We start from the raw sequence: 13283 nt of genomic DNA, 5'->3' as shown, positions 1-13283 counted from the left end.
ACTTGCAATTCCGAGTTGGATGACCGCTCAAAACAATTTTACCAGTCGGAGCTAGTTTTTTTCAGAGTTCCAAGTTGTCTTGAACTCACTGAAGTCTGAGATTTCCCAGTTCCTGAGTTTCCAGTTGTTTTGAATGCGGCAGAAGTCATGATGGATTGACAGCATGGCCAATGTTGAATGTTTATCCTTTTAAGCTTGGAAAATAGACCCTTAAACCCAGACTTGGACCACACACCCACTCCACTGAATAGCAGGCTAGTGATTGCTTTGCAATGCTTGCAGTTAGCCACTGATTCCTTCCAAACCACTCATTGTTGAATTTGCGATTTCCAACTTGTTGTGTAATGTTTATGTCCAATGGCCGTTGAGCACTGATACGTTTTATCTATAATTTCTTCATTATTTTTTTTCATATGACAATGATTGAAAAGGATTTGCCAGTAGATTGTCGACTTTATTCATGATTTTGAAGGTATGATGTTGACATGATAAGTCCAATCAAAGCTACGGTAGATACAGTGAGGGAAAAAAGTATTTGATCCCCTGCTGAATTTGTTCGTTTGCCCACTGACAAAGACATGATCAGTCTATAATTTTAATGGTAGGTTTATTTGAACAGTGAGAGACAGAATAACAAACAAAAAAATCCAGAAAAACACATGTAAAAAATGTTATAAATTGATTTGCATTTTAATGAGGTAAATAAGTATTTGACCCCTCTGCAAAACATGACTTAGTACTTGGTGGCAAAACCCTTGTTGGCAATCACAGAGGTCAGACGTTTCTTGTAGTTGGCCAGCAGGTTTGCACACATCTCAGGAGGGATTTTGTTCCAGTCTTCTTTGCAGATCTTCTCCAAGTCATTAAGGTTTCGAGGGCTGACGTTTGGCAACTCGAACCTTCAGCTCCCGCCACAGATTTTCTATGGGATTAAGGTCTGGAGACTGGCTAGGCCACTCCAGGACCTTAATGTGCTTCTTCTTGAGCCACTCCTTTGTTGCTTTGGCCGTGTGTTTTGGGTCATTGTCATGCTGGAATACCCATCCACAACCCATTTTCAATGCCCTGGCTGAGGGAAGGAGGTTCTCACCCAAGATTTGAAGGTACATGGCCCCGTCCATCGTCCCTTTGATGCGGTGAAGTTGTCCTGTCCCCTTAGCAGAAAAACACCCCCAAAGCATAATGTTTCCACCTCCATGTTTGACGGTGGGGGTGGTGTTCTTGGGGTCATAGGCAGCATTCCTCCTCCTCCAAACACGGCGAGTTGAGTTGATGCCAAAGAGCTCGATTTTGGTTTCATCTGACCACAACACTTTCACCCAGTTCTCCTCTGAATCATTCAGATGTTCATTGGCAAACTTCAGACGGCCCTGTATATGTGCTTTCTTGAGCAGGGGGACCTTGCGGGCACTGCAGGATTTCAGTCCTTCACGGCGTAGTGTGTTACCAATTGTTTTCTTGGTGACTATGGTCCCAGCTGCCTTGAGATCATTGACAAGATCCTCCCGTGTAGTTCTGGGCTGATTCCTCACCGTTCTCATGATCATTGCAACTCCACGAGGTGAGATCTTGCATGGAGCCCCAGGCCGAGAGAGATTGACAGTTCTTTTGTGTTTCTTCCATTTGCGAATAATCGCACCAACTGTTGTCACCTTCTCACCAAGCTGCTTGGCGATGGTCTTGTAGCCCATTCCAGCCTTGTGTAGGTCTACAATCTTGTCCCTGACATTCTTGGAGAGCTCTTTGGTCTTGGCCATGGTGGAGAGTTTGGAATCTGATTGATTGATTGCTTCTGTGGACAGGTGTCTTTATACAGGTAACAAACTGAGATTAGGAGCACTCCCTTTAAGAGTGTGCTCCTAATCTCAGCTCGTTACCTGTATAAAAGACACCTGGGAGCCAGAAATCTTTCTGATTGAGAGGGGGTCAAATACTTATTTCCCTCATTAAAATGCAAATCAATTTATAACATTTTTGACATGCGTTTTTCTGGATTTCTCTGTTGTTATTCTATCTCTCACTGTTAGGAAGGTGTTCTTAATGTTTGGTATGCTCAGTGTATTATGTATGCTGTTGAGTGTATGTATGTGTGGTTCTGTCCATAGCTCCTGAGGGTGAAGGTAGCAACATGTGGCCAGTACAGAACCTGCAGTGACTGTTTGGGGGCTGGCGACGCCCACTGTGGCTGGTGCACACTAGAGAGCAGGTAAGAACCCGCAGGTTGACATTTATTGTCATGAATCTTGCCCTGGAGGCAGAACTGAGCGATTTCCACTAGATGGGCCAGCTGCACAGTCAAAATTCATGAAAACTTGTCGCTCTTAATTTAAGGTTAGGGTTAGGCATTAGGGTTAGCAGTGTGGTTAAGGTTAGGGTTTAAAATCTGATTTGATGACTTTGTGGCTGTGCCAGCTAGTGACCACTCCTCTGTAGCTCAGCTGGTAGAGCACGGCGCTTGTAACGCTAAGGTAGTGGGTTCGATCCCCGGGACCACCCATACACAAAAAAATAAAATAATGCACGCATGACTGTAAGTCGCTTTGGATAAAAGCGTCTGCTAAATGGCATATTATTATTATTATTACATCCAGAATAAGATTCATGGTGAAAAAACGCTAACCTTTGTAAGAGCCACCGCGGCCACCCGTGTAAACCAATCAATCAATCAATGAGTTAATATATCAATCAATCAATATATGAATCAATTAATCCACAGTTTAGAGTGATAGTGTTAGGAGTGATATTGGGAGTTGCATGGTAATTTCATCCAAAATAGCCAAAACCTGTGTGCCTGAAAGAAGGACCATGTTAGAGAGTTGATGATTAATGTTAGAAGAGTGGGTAGTTTAGTGAGGAGTGACTGTGTAGTTTACTATAAAATTACTGTAAGAAGTGGTGTTGGAGTAAAGTTTTATGGTAATTGCTGTGAAAGGAGTGAGAGTATGGTATGATGAATGTGGGTCTGTCAGGGATGTGGGTCTCTTTCTCTCTCTCTCTCTCTCTCTCTCTCTCTCTCTCTCTCTCTCTCTCTCTCTCTCTCTCTCTCTCTCTCTCTCTCTCTCTCTCTCTCTCTCTCTCTCTCTCTGTGTCTGCCTGTCTCTCTTTCTTTAAGCCTAAAGGCTATGTTGGTTATGGCTTGGTGATAAAAGCAGATCAACAGATGAGAAATGGGGTTAGTTATGTGCTGGGCTGACATGGCCAGGGGGCACGGAGGGAGGGAGGGCGGGAGGGAGGGAGGGAGAGAGAGAGAGAGAGAGAGAGAGAGAGAGAGAGAGAGAGAGAGAGAGAGAGAGAGAGAGAGAGAGAGAGAGAGAGAGAGAGAGAGAGAGAGATAAATGTTTGAGGACTGAGGACAGATTTGAGGACTGAGCAGAGAGACAGAGGCACAGAGACAGACTCTAACACTGTCTGTCCATCTCTCATCTCTCTCACCTCTCTTTATTTATCTATCTTCTATTTATCCCTCTCTCCCTGTCTGTCATTCCTTTTTTATTTAGTTACTGTTAGTTACTGTTATCTTTTTGTCTCATTTGCTCCCTTTTTATGCTCTCATTCTCATGTCTGTCTTTGAATCTGATCATCCTTCTCTCTTCCTCTTCTCTTCTCCTCTCTTTGTTTGTCTCATTCGTCTCTGTTTTCTTCCCTGGCTGTTATGCCTCTCTCTCTCTCTCTCTCTCTCTCTCTCTCTCTCTCTCTCTCTCTCTCTCTCTCACCTCTACAAAGGCGTGTTGATTGTGATGATGGTGGTGGGAGGGAGAGCGCACACTGTCTTCTTTGAGAAGAAAATGTTAAAGTGTGTATTTATGCGCATGTCAGTGTGACTTTGTGTGTGTGTGTATGCACGTGTATATGTGTGTGCCTGTGTCTCTTTGAGTATGGCTGAGTGTGTGCACCTTTCTGTGTGGCTCTTTGTGTGTATGTGTGTGTGTCTGTCTGTGTCTGTGTCTGTGTCTTTGTTAGTGTGAGAGTCCGGGGCACTGATGTCATCAGCATGTGTATGGTGGTATGTTTGGGCGGTCACCCTGGGCTGCTACTGGTGGTAGGGCCCGGAGCCCAGGGCTTGAGCAAAGGGCTTGAGCAAAGGGGGCTGTTATCAGGGCATCAGGGGTCGGTGTCTGGGGGTGGATGGGTCCTCTCTGTCACCTCTCTGACACACACACTCAAACATAATGGATGCTGGAGGATTATCTCATCATTGGAGAATCTGCCCGTCTGTGTGTGTGTGTGTGTGTGTGTGTGTGTGTGTGTGTGTGTGTGTGTGTGTGTGTTTTGCGTGTGTCAGGACTGTGTCTCTATGCCTTTGTATCATGTGGCTTTCTCTCTGTATGTGTGTGTGTTATAGAAGGCATGTGTGTTATTCTGCCTGCCAGTGTGTGTGTTTTGTCTCCTCTGTGTCTCTGTGAGTGTTGTGTTTTGTCTCCTGTGTGTCAAATCAAATCAAATCAAATCAAATTTTATTGGTCACATGCGCCGAATACAACAAGTGCAGACATTACAGTGAAATGCTTACTTACAGCCCTTAACCAACAGTGCGTTTATTTTAAACAAAAAAAAGTAAGAATAAAACAACAACAAAAAAAAAGTGTTGAGAAAAACAAAGAGCAGAAGTAAAATAAAGTGACAGTAGGGAGGCTATATATACAGGGGGTAACGGTGCAGAGTCAATGTGCGGGGGCACCGGCTAGTTGAGGTAGTTGAGGTAATATGTACATGTGGGTAGAGTTAAAGTGACTATGCATAAATACTTAACAGAGTAGCAGCAGCGTAAAAAGGATGGGGTGGGGGGCAGTGCAAATAGTCCGGGTAGCCATGATTAGCTGTTCAGGAGTCTTATGGCTTGTGGGTAGAAGCTGTTGAGAAGTCTTTTGGACCTAGACTTGGCACTCCGGTACCGCTTTGCCGTGCGGTAGCAGAGAGAACAGTCTATGACTAGGGTGGCTGGAGTCTTTGACAATTTTGAGGGCCTTCCTCTGACACCGCCTGGTATAGAGGTCTTGGATGGCAGGGAGCTTTGCCCCAGTGATGTACTGGGCCGTACGCACTACCCTCTGTAGTGCCTTGCGGTCAGAGGCCAAGCAGTTGCCATACCAGGCGGTGATGCAACCAGTCAGGATGCTCTCGATGGTGCAGCTGTAGAATTTTTTGAGGATCTGAGGACCCATGCCAAATCTTTTTAGTCTCCTGAGGGGGAATAGGCTTTGTCGTGCCCTCTTCACGACTGTCTTGGTGTGCTTGGACCATGATAGTTCGTTGGTGATGTGGACACCAAGGAACTTGAAGCTCTCAACCTGTTCCACTACAGCCCCGTCGATGAGAATGGGGGCGTGCTCAGTCCTCTTTTTTTTTCCTGGTGTCTCTGTGAGTGTTGTGTTTTGTCTCCTGTGTGTCTCTGTCAGTGTATATGTTTTGTCTCCTGTGTGTCTCTGTGAGTGTTGTGTTTTGTCTCCTGTGTGTCTTTGTGAATGTTGTGTTTTGTCTCCTGTGTGTCTCTGTGAGTGTTTTTTGTCTCCTGTGTGTCTCTGTGAGTTTTGTGTTTTGTCTCCTGTGTGTCTCTGTGAGTGTTTTTTGTCTCCTGTGTGTCTCTGTGAGTGTTGTGTTTTGTCTCATGTGTGTCTCTGTGAGTTTTGTGTTTTGTCTCCTGTGTGTCTCTGTGAGTGTTATTTTCTGTCTCCTGTGGGTCTCTGTGAGTGTTGTGTTTTGTCTCCTGAGTGTTGTGTTTTGTCTCTGTGTCTCTGTGAGTGTTGTTTTTTGTCTCCTGTTTGTCTCTGTGAGTGTTATTTCTGTCTCCTGTGTGTCTCTGTGAGTGTTGTTTTTTGTCTCCTGTGTGTCTCTGTGAGTGTTGTGTTTTGTCTACTGTGAGTCTCTGTGAGTGTTGTGTTTTGTCTCCTGTGTGTCTCTGTGAGTGTTGTGTTTTGTCTCCTGTTTGTCTCTGTGAGTGTTATTTCTGTCTCCTGTGTGTCTCTGTGAGTGTTGGGTTTTGTCTCCTGAGTGTTGTGTTTTGTCTCTGTGTCTCTGTGAGTGTTGTGTTTTGTTTTTAAAATAAAAAACGGAAATACCTTATTTACATAAGTATTCAGACCCTTTGCTATGAGACTCGAAATTGAGCTCAGGTGCATCCTGTTTCCATTGATCATCCTTGAGATGTTTCTACATCTTGATTGGAGTTCACCTGTGGTAAATTCAAATGATTGGACATGATTTGGAAAGGCACATGCCTATCTATATAAGGTCCCACAGTTGACAGTGCATGTCAGAGCAAAAACCACACCATGAGGTCGAAGGAATTGTTCGTAGAGCTCCGAGACAGGATTGTGTCAAGGCACAGATCTGGGGAAGGGTACCAAAACATTTCTGCAGCATTGAATGTCCCCAAGAACACAGTGGCCTCCATCATTCTTAAATGGAAGAAGTTTGGAACCACCAAGACTCTTCCTAGAGCTGGCTGCCCGGCCAAACTGAGCAATCGGGGGAGAAGGGCCTTGGTCAGGGAGGTGACCAAGAACCCGATGGTCACTTTGACAGAGCTCCAGAGTTCCTCTGTGGAGATGGGAGAACCTTACAGAAGGACAACCATCTCTGCAGCACTCCACCAATCAGGCCTTTATGGTCGAGTGGCCAGACGGAAGCCACTCCTCAGTAAAAGGCACATGACAGCCCGCTTGGAGTTTGCCAAAAGGCACCTAAAGACTCTCAGACCATGAGAAACAAGATTCTCTGGTCTGATAAAAACAAGATTGAACTCTTTGGCCTCAATGCCAAGAGTCACGTCTGGAAGAAACCTGGCACCATCCCTACGGTGAAGCATGGTGGTGGCAGCATTATGCTGTGGGGATGTTTTTCAGCGACTAGGCAGGATCGAGAGAAAGATGAACGGAGCAAAGTACAGAGAGATCCTTGATGAAAACCTGCTTCAGAGTGCTCAGGACCTCAGACTGGGGCGAAAGTTCACCTTCCAACAGGACAATGACCCTAAGCACACAGCCAAGACAACGCAGGAGTGGCTTCGGGACAAGTTTCTGAATGTCCTTGAGTGGCCCAGCTAGAGCCCGGACTTGAACCCAATCGAACATCTCTGGAGAGACCTGAAAATAGTTGTGCAGCGACGCTCCCGATCCAACCTTACAGAGCTTGAGACGATCTGCAGAGAAGAATGGGAGAAACTCTCCAAATACAGGTGTGCCAAGCTTGTAGCGTCAGAACCAGGAAGGCTGTAATCGCTGTTAAAGGTGCTTCAACAAAGTACTGAGTAAAGGGTCTGAATACTTATGTAAATGTGATATTTCAGTTTTTTATTTTAAATACATTTGCAAAAAATTTATAAAAAACGTTTTTGCTTTGTCATTATGGGGTATTGTGTGTAGATTGATGTGGGAAAAAACTATTTAATCAATTTTAGAATAAGGATGTAACGTAACAAAATGTGAAAAATGTCAAGGGGTCTGAATACTTTCCGAATGCACTGTGAGTTGTTTTTTGTCTCCTGTGTGTCTCTGTGAGTGTGTTTAAATGCATGTGTGCACGTGTGTCTTAGTGTCTGTATCTGTGTATATGACAGTATATTTCTTGTTTTTAGGGTGTGTTGTCTGTGAGTGTGTTCAAAGCTGTCTGTCTGTGATTGTGTCTGTATCTGTCTGTCTCTGTGTGTGTCTGTATCTGTCTGTCGGTGTGTGGGTCTCTCTGTATATCTGTCTGTGTGTGGGTCTCTCTGTATATCTGTCTGTGTGTGGGTCTCTCTGTATATCTGTCTATGTGTGGGTGTGAGACAGATCTATGTTTTAAGATGTTTAACGTTTTTCTTATCAGAATGATCTTCCTTATCACCTCCCAGACGTATTTGGTGAGGAATGAGCTTCTCCTCTCAGCTCATATTTTAGCTGCTTTGTTAACTCTGTTTATCTTAAGGAGCTGTGTGTTACCATTTAAAACCTGCATGCTTTAGCAAAGTTGTTGACAGGTGATGAGTAATACTGTCACGACTGTCTGTGAGATGCGGTAAACGAAGTCAGGCGCAGGACACAGAACTCTCGGATACGTACTTTTAATACGAAAAGGATCCAAAAGGACACAGAAAATAACTCCACGCAGGGAGGAAATAACCCGCTCACAAAATAGACAACCGTGAAGGGGAAAACAATCACACACAAAGTACAGATGAGAGACAGGGGTAATTATAAGGGAAACAATTAACATAATGACGAACAGGTGTAAACAATACAGACAAAACTAAACAAACACCGATAACATCGAACGGCAGTAGCTAGTACTCCGGGAACGACGAACGCCGAAGCAAGGAGGAGGAGCAGCCTCGGCAGAATCCGTGACAGTACCCCCCCCCCTTGACGCGCGGCTCCAGCCGTGCGCCGACCCCGGCCTCGGGGACGGCCAGGAGGACGCGGAGCAGGGCGAGTTGGGTGACTCCGGTGGAACTCTGTCAACAGGGAGGGATCTAGGATGTCCCTCCTAGGGACCCAGCACCGTTCCTCCGGACCGTACCCCTCCCACTCCACGAGATACTGCAGACCCCCCATCCGACGCCTCGAATCCACGAAAGAACGGACTGAATACGCCGGAGCCCCTTCGATGTCTAGTGGGGGCGGAGGGGCCTCTCGTACCTCATTCTCCTGGAGTGGACCAGCTACCACCGGCCTGAGGAGAGACACATGGAACGAGGGGTTAATGCGATAATTAACAGGCAGCTGTAACCTATAACATACCTCGTTCAATCTCCTCAGGACTTTAAATGGCCCCACAAACCGCCGGCCCAGCTTCCGGCAGGGCAGGTGAAGGGGCAGGTTTCTGGTCGAGAGCCAGACCCGATCTCCCGGTGCATAAACCGGACCCTCACTGCGGTGGCGATCGGCGCTCGCCTTTTGCCGTCTGATGGCCCGCTGCAGATGGACGTGTGCAGCGTTCCATGTCTCCTCCGAGCGCCGAAACCATTCATCCACCGCAGGAGCCTCGATCTGGCTCTGATGCCAGGGTGCCAGAACCGGCTGATAGCCCAACACACACTGGAAAGGAGTGAGATTAGTGGAGGAGTGGCGGAGTGAGTTTTGGGCTATCTCTGCCCAGGGAATATACCCCGACCACTCCTCCTGCCGGTCCTGGCAGTAGGACCTCAGAAACCTACCCACATCTTGGTTTACTCTCTCCACCTGCCCATTACTCTCAGGGTGAAAACCCGAGGTAAGGCTGATCGAGACCCCCAAACGTTCCATAAACGCCCTCCACACTCTAGAGGTGAACTGGGGACCCCGATCAGACACTATATCCTCAGGCACCCCGTAGTGCCGGAAAACGTGAGTAAACAGGGCTTCGGACGTTTGTAGGGCTGTAGGAAGACCTGGCATAGGGATGAGACGGCAGGCCTTAGAAAACCGATCCACAACGACCAAGATCGTGGTATTCCCCTGGGAGGGGGGAAAGTCCGTGACAAAATCCACCGACAGGTGAGACCACGGCTGTTGTGGAACGGGGAGAGGTTGTAACTTCCCCCTGGGCAGGTGTCTAAGCGCCTTACACTGGGCGCACACCGAGCAGGAAGAAACGTAAACTCTCACGTCCTTAGCTAAGGTGGGCCACCAGTACTTCCCACTAAGACAGTGCACCGTCCGACCAATACCAGGATGACCAGAGGAGGGTGACGTGTGAGCCCAATAAATCAGTCGGTCACGGACCTCGAGCGGCACGTACCTCCGTCCCTCTGGGGGAGAAGGGTCGGTACGTAACGCCCGCTCGATTTCCGTGTCGACCTCCCAAGCCACCGGTGCCACGAGACAAGACTCCGGTAGTATGGGAGTGGGCTCAATGGACCTCTCCTCTGTGTCATATCGTCGGGACAGGGCGTCTGCCTTAACGTTCTGTGACCCGGGGATATACGTGATCTTAAAGACAAACCGGGCCAGAAACATGGCCCACCTAGCCTGACGAGGGTTCAGTCTCTTCGCTGCCCGGATGTACTCCAGGTTACGATGGTCAGTCAGAATGAGAAAAGGGTGGTTAGCCCCCTCAAGCCAATGTCTCCACACCTTCAGGGCCTGTACCACAGCTAGCAGCTCCCTGTCCCCCACGTCATAATTGCGCTCCACCGGACTGAGCTTCTTAGAATAGAAAGCACAGGGGCGGAGTTTTGGAGATGTGCCCGAGCGCTGAGACAGTATAGCACCGATCCCCGCCTCGGACACATCCACCTCGACTTGGAACGCCAAAGAGGGATCCGGATGTGCCAGCACCGGAGCTGAGGTGAACAGGTCCTTCAAATGACTAAACGCCCTGTCCGCCTCAGCCGACCACTGCAAACGCACCGGGCACCCCTTTAGCAGGGAGGTAATGGGAGCCGCTACCTGTCCAAAACCCCGGATAAACCTCCGGTAGTAATTGGCAAAACCCAAAAACCGCTGCACCTCCTTTACTGTAGTTGGACTCTGCCAATTACGCACGGCTGAAACGCAGTCAATCTCCATCTCCATCTCCACCCCTGACGCAGACAACCGGTGTCCCAGGAAGGAGATGGACTCCTGGAAAAACAGACATTTCTCTGCCTTCACATACAGATCATGCTCCAACAGTCTACCCAGCACCCGACGTACCAGGGACACATGCTCGGGAACGTGTAGCGGAGTATATCAGAATGTCATCAATATACACCACTACCCCCTGTCCATGCAAATCCCGGAAAATCTCGTCTACAAATGATTGGAAGACTGAAGGAGCATTCATTAGACCGTATGGCATGACGAGGTACTCATAGTGACCCGAGGTGGTACTGAAGGCTGTTTTCCACTCATCTCCCTCCCGAATGCGCACCAGGTTGTAAGCGCTCCTGAGATCCAATTTTGTGAAGAAGCGCGCCCCGTGTAATGACTCCGTCATACTAGCAATCAGAGGGAGAGGATAGCTGTATTTAATAGTGATCTGATTGAGACCACGGTAATCAATACACGGGCGTAAACCCCCATCCTTCTTCTTCACAAAAAGAAACTTGAGGACGCAGGAGAAGTGGAAGGCCGTATGTATCCCTGTCTCAAGGATTCGGCGACGTATGTCTCCATAGCAGCCGTCTCCTCCTGAGACAGAGGATACACATGGCTGCGAGGGAGCGCCGCGCCAACCTGGAGGTCTATCGCACAATCCCCCTGTCGATGAGGTGGTAATTGAGTCGCCTTCTTCTTACAGAAGGCGCTTGCCAAATCAGCATACTCAGGAGGAATGTGCATTGTGGGCATTTGGTTCGGACTCTCCACCGTCGTTGCCCCTACGGAAACACCTACACACCGCCCCACACACTGATCAGACCATCCCTTGAGAGCCCTCTGTTGCCATGAAATGTTGGGGTCATGAGATATTAACCAGGGAAGTCCCAACACCACTGGAAACGCAGGAGAGTCAATTAAATACAACTGTATAGTCTCCTCATGACGCTTCTGCGTTTTCATCTTCAGTGGCGCTGTGACCTCCCTAATCAATCCCGACCCCAAAGGCCGGCTATCTAGGGCATGGATAGGGAAGGGCACATCGACTGGTAATATAGGGATCCCTAACTTATATGAGAAATGGCGATCGATAAAATTCCCAGCTGCGCATGAATCGACTAGCGCCTTATGCTGGGAGTAAGAAGAAACTTCTGGAAACATCACTTGGATACACATATGAACAGCAGAGAGCTCTGGGTGAGTTGGGACCTTACTCACCGGGAATGACTCATCGGTGCGCTGCCTGCTGCCTCGAATCCGAGGAGACCCTCCCTAGCACCGAACCGCCGTGTGTCCTCGGCGGCCACAGTTGGTGCAGGGGACAGCCTCCTTCCTGGCCTCCCTACTACCAGCACCCCCGAGCTCCATAGGGCTCGGCTCGGAGGTGCTGGGGGATGGAATGGACGGCCCCAGCGCTGGACGTCCGCGGGTAGCCAATAGGGTATCCAAGCGAATCGACATGTCCACCAGCTGATCGAAGCTTAGGTTGGTGTCCCTGCAGGCCAGCTCTCGACGAACGTCCTCCCTCAGGCTGCATCTGTAGTGGTCGATGAGGGCCCTCTCATTCCATCCCGAATTGGCAGCCAGAGTCCGGAAGTCCAGTGAGAATTCTTGCGCGCTCCTCCTCCCCTGTCTGAGGTGGAATAGACGCTCACCCGCCGCCTTCCCCTCCGGGGGATGATCGAACACTGCCCTGAAGCGGCGGGTGAACTCTGCATAGTTCACAGTAGCGGCGTCTATCCCTCCCCACTCGGCGTTGGCCCACTCTAGTGCCTTGCCGGACAGACAGGAGATGAGGGCGGACACGCTCTCGTATCCCGAGGGTGCCAGGTGAATGGTTGCCAGGTAAAGTTCCACCTGGAGCAGGAAACCCTGACACCCGGCTGCGGTGCTATCATAAGCCCTCGGGAGCGAGAGCCGAATCCCACTGGACTCCGGATGTGAGACGCTAGGAGTAGCCGATGGTGGTGGTATTGTTACACCCCTGAAAAAGGGAAGAAATAATCACGAACGTGACGCAGTTATGTTTCCTCACTGACAAATTTAGTGTAATGATTTTACAAAAATACCACATTTTACAGAACAACAGATCTACAGGAACCAGAGATTTGTAGGGTACAAAGCTTATTCAAGTCACAACAGCATAAACTGTAATTCACTAAAACATATACAAATGTTTCAATATAACTGTCAAACACAAAGTAGCTTTAGCTCAGTAACCCATAACTACATTTATCAACCATGTCAACAAAGTATTCGAAACACATTATACAAATAACCCCAAATATTATATTAACAACGCACATATTCATTCACAATTAGCATAAAATGGCAGCTACTCTCAGTACGAAGCTATCGCTGCAACCAAGCAGATTACAGTCACACACGCACCTAATAACTCTCTTCAACTTAACTCTAACTTCCTCAAGATGTTACTAACACATACCTTAAACTCTCTTCACAGGTTAGCAAGTTATTACATTCAAATTAACTCGTTTCATATCAATAACGTACCTGAAAAAGGGAAGAAATAATCACGAACGTGACGCAGTTATGTTTCCTCACTGACAAATTTAGTGTAATGAGAAAAAGACCGCGATTTCCCCAGGAAGTTGGGTGGAGACCAGAGCAATCGATCTCAGGCTCATAGATTAAGAGCATTTAGTAGATCACAGATGAACACTTTTACCCTTAAATTAGGCACCACAAAATAAAGTAGTCAATATAACATTTACACATTCCTCTTACAATATTAACCCTTTGACTCTTGACGGATTTTAAACACATTTATGCATTTTATCAATCTCTATG

At 47.8% G+C, this 13283-nt stretch overlaps 1 protein-coding gene across 1 annotated transcript in view; it reads left to right on the top strand.

Moving 5' to 3' along the window:
- LOC121545387 (plexin-D1) overlaps nt 1-13283 on the top strand; it is a 117558-nt gene that overhangs the window by 9503 nt on the left and 94772 nt on the right. The window contains exon 4 of the mRNA XM_041855861.2: nt 2106-2206. Within this exon, the coding sequence (XP_041711795.1) occupies nt 2106-2206 (101 nt within the window). The remainder of the gene's footprint in view (nt 1-2105; nt 2207-13283) is intronic.

This window comes from Coregonus clupeaformis, chromosome 30 (assembly GCF_020615455.1).
Source record: "Coregonus clupeaformis isolate EN_2021a chromosome 30, ASM2061545v1, whole genome shotgun sequence".
In the NCBI taxonomy this organism is placed as follows: domain Eukaryota; kingdom Metazoa; phylum Chordata; class Actinopteri; order Salmoniformes; family Salmonidae; genus Coregonus; species Coregonus clupeaformis.
This window is presented reverse-complemented; position numbering and strand designations above follow the sequence as displayed.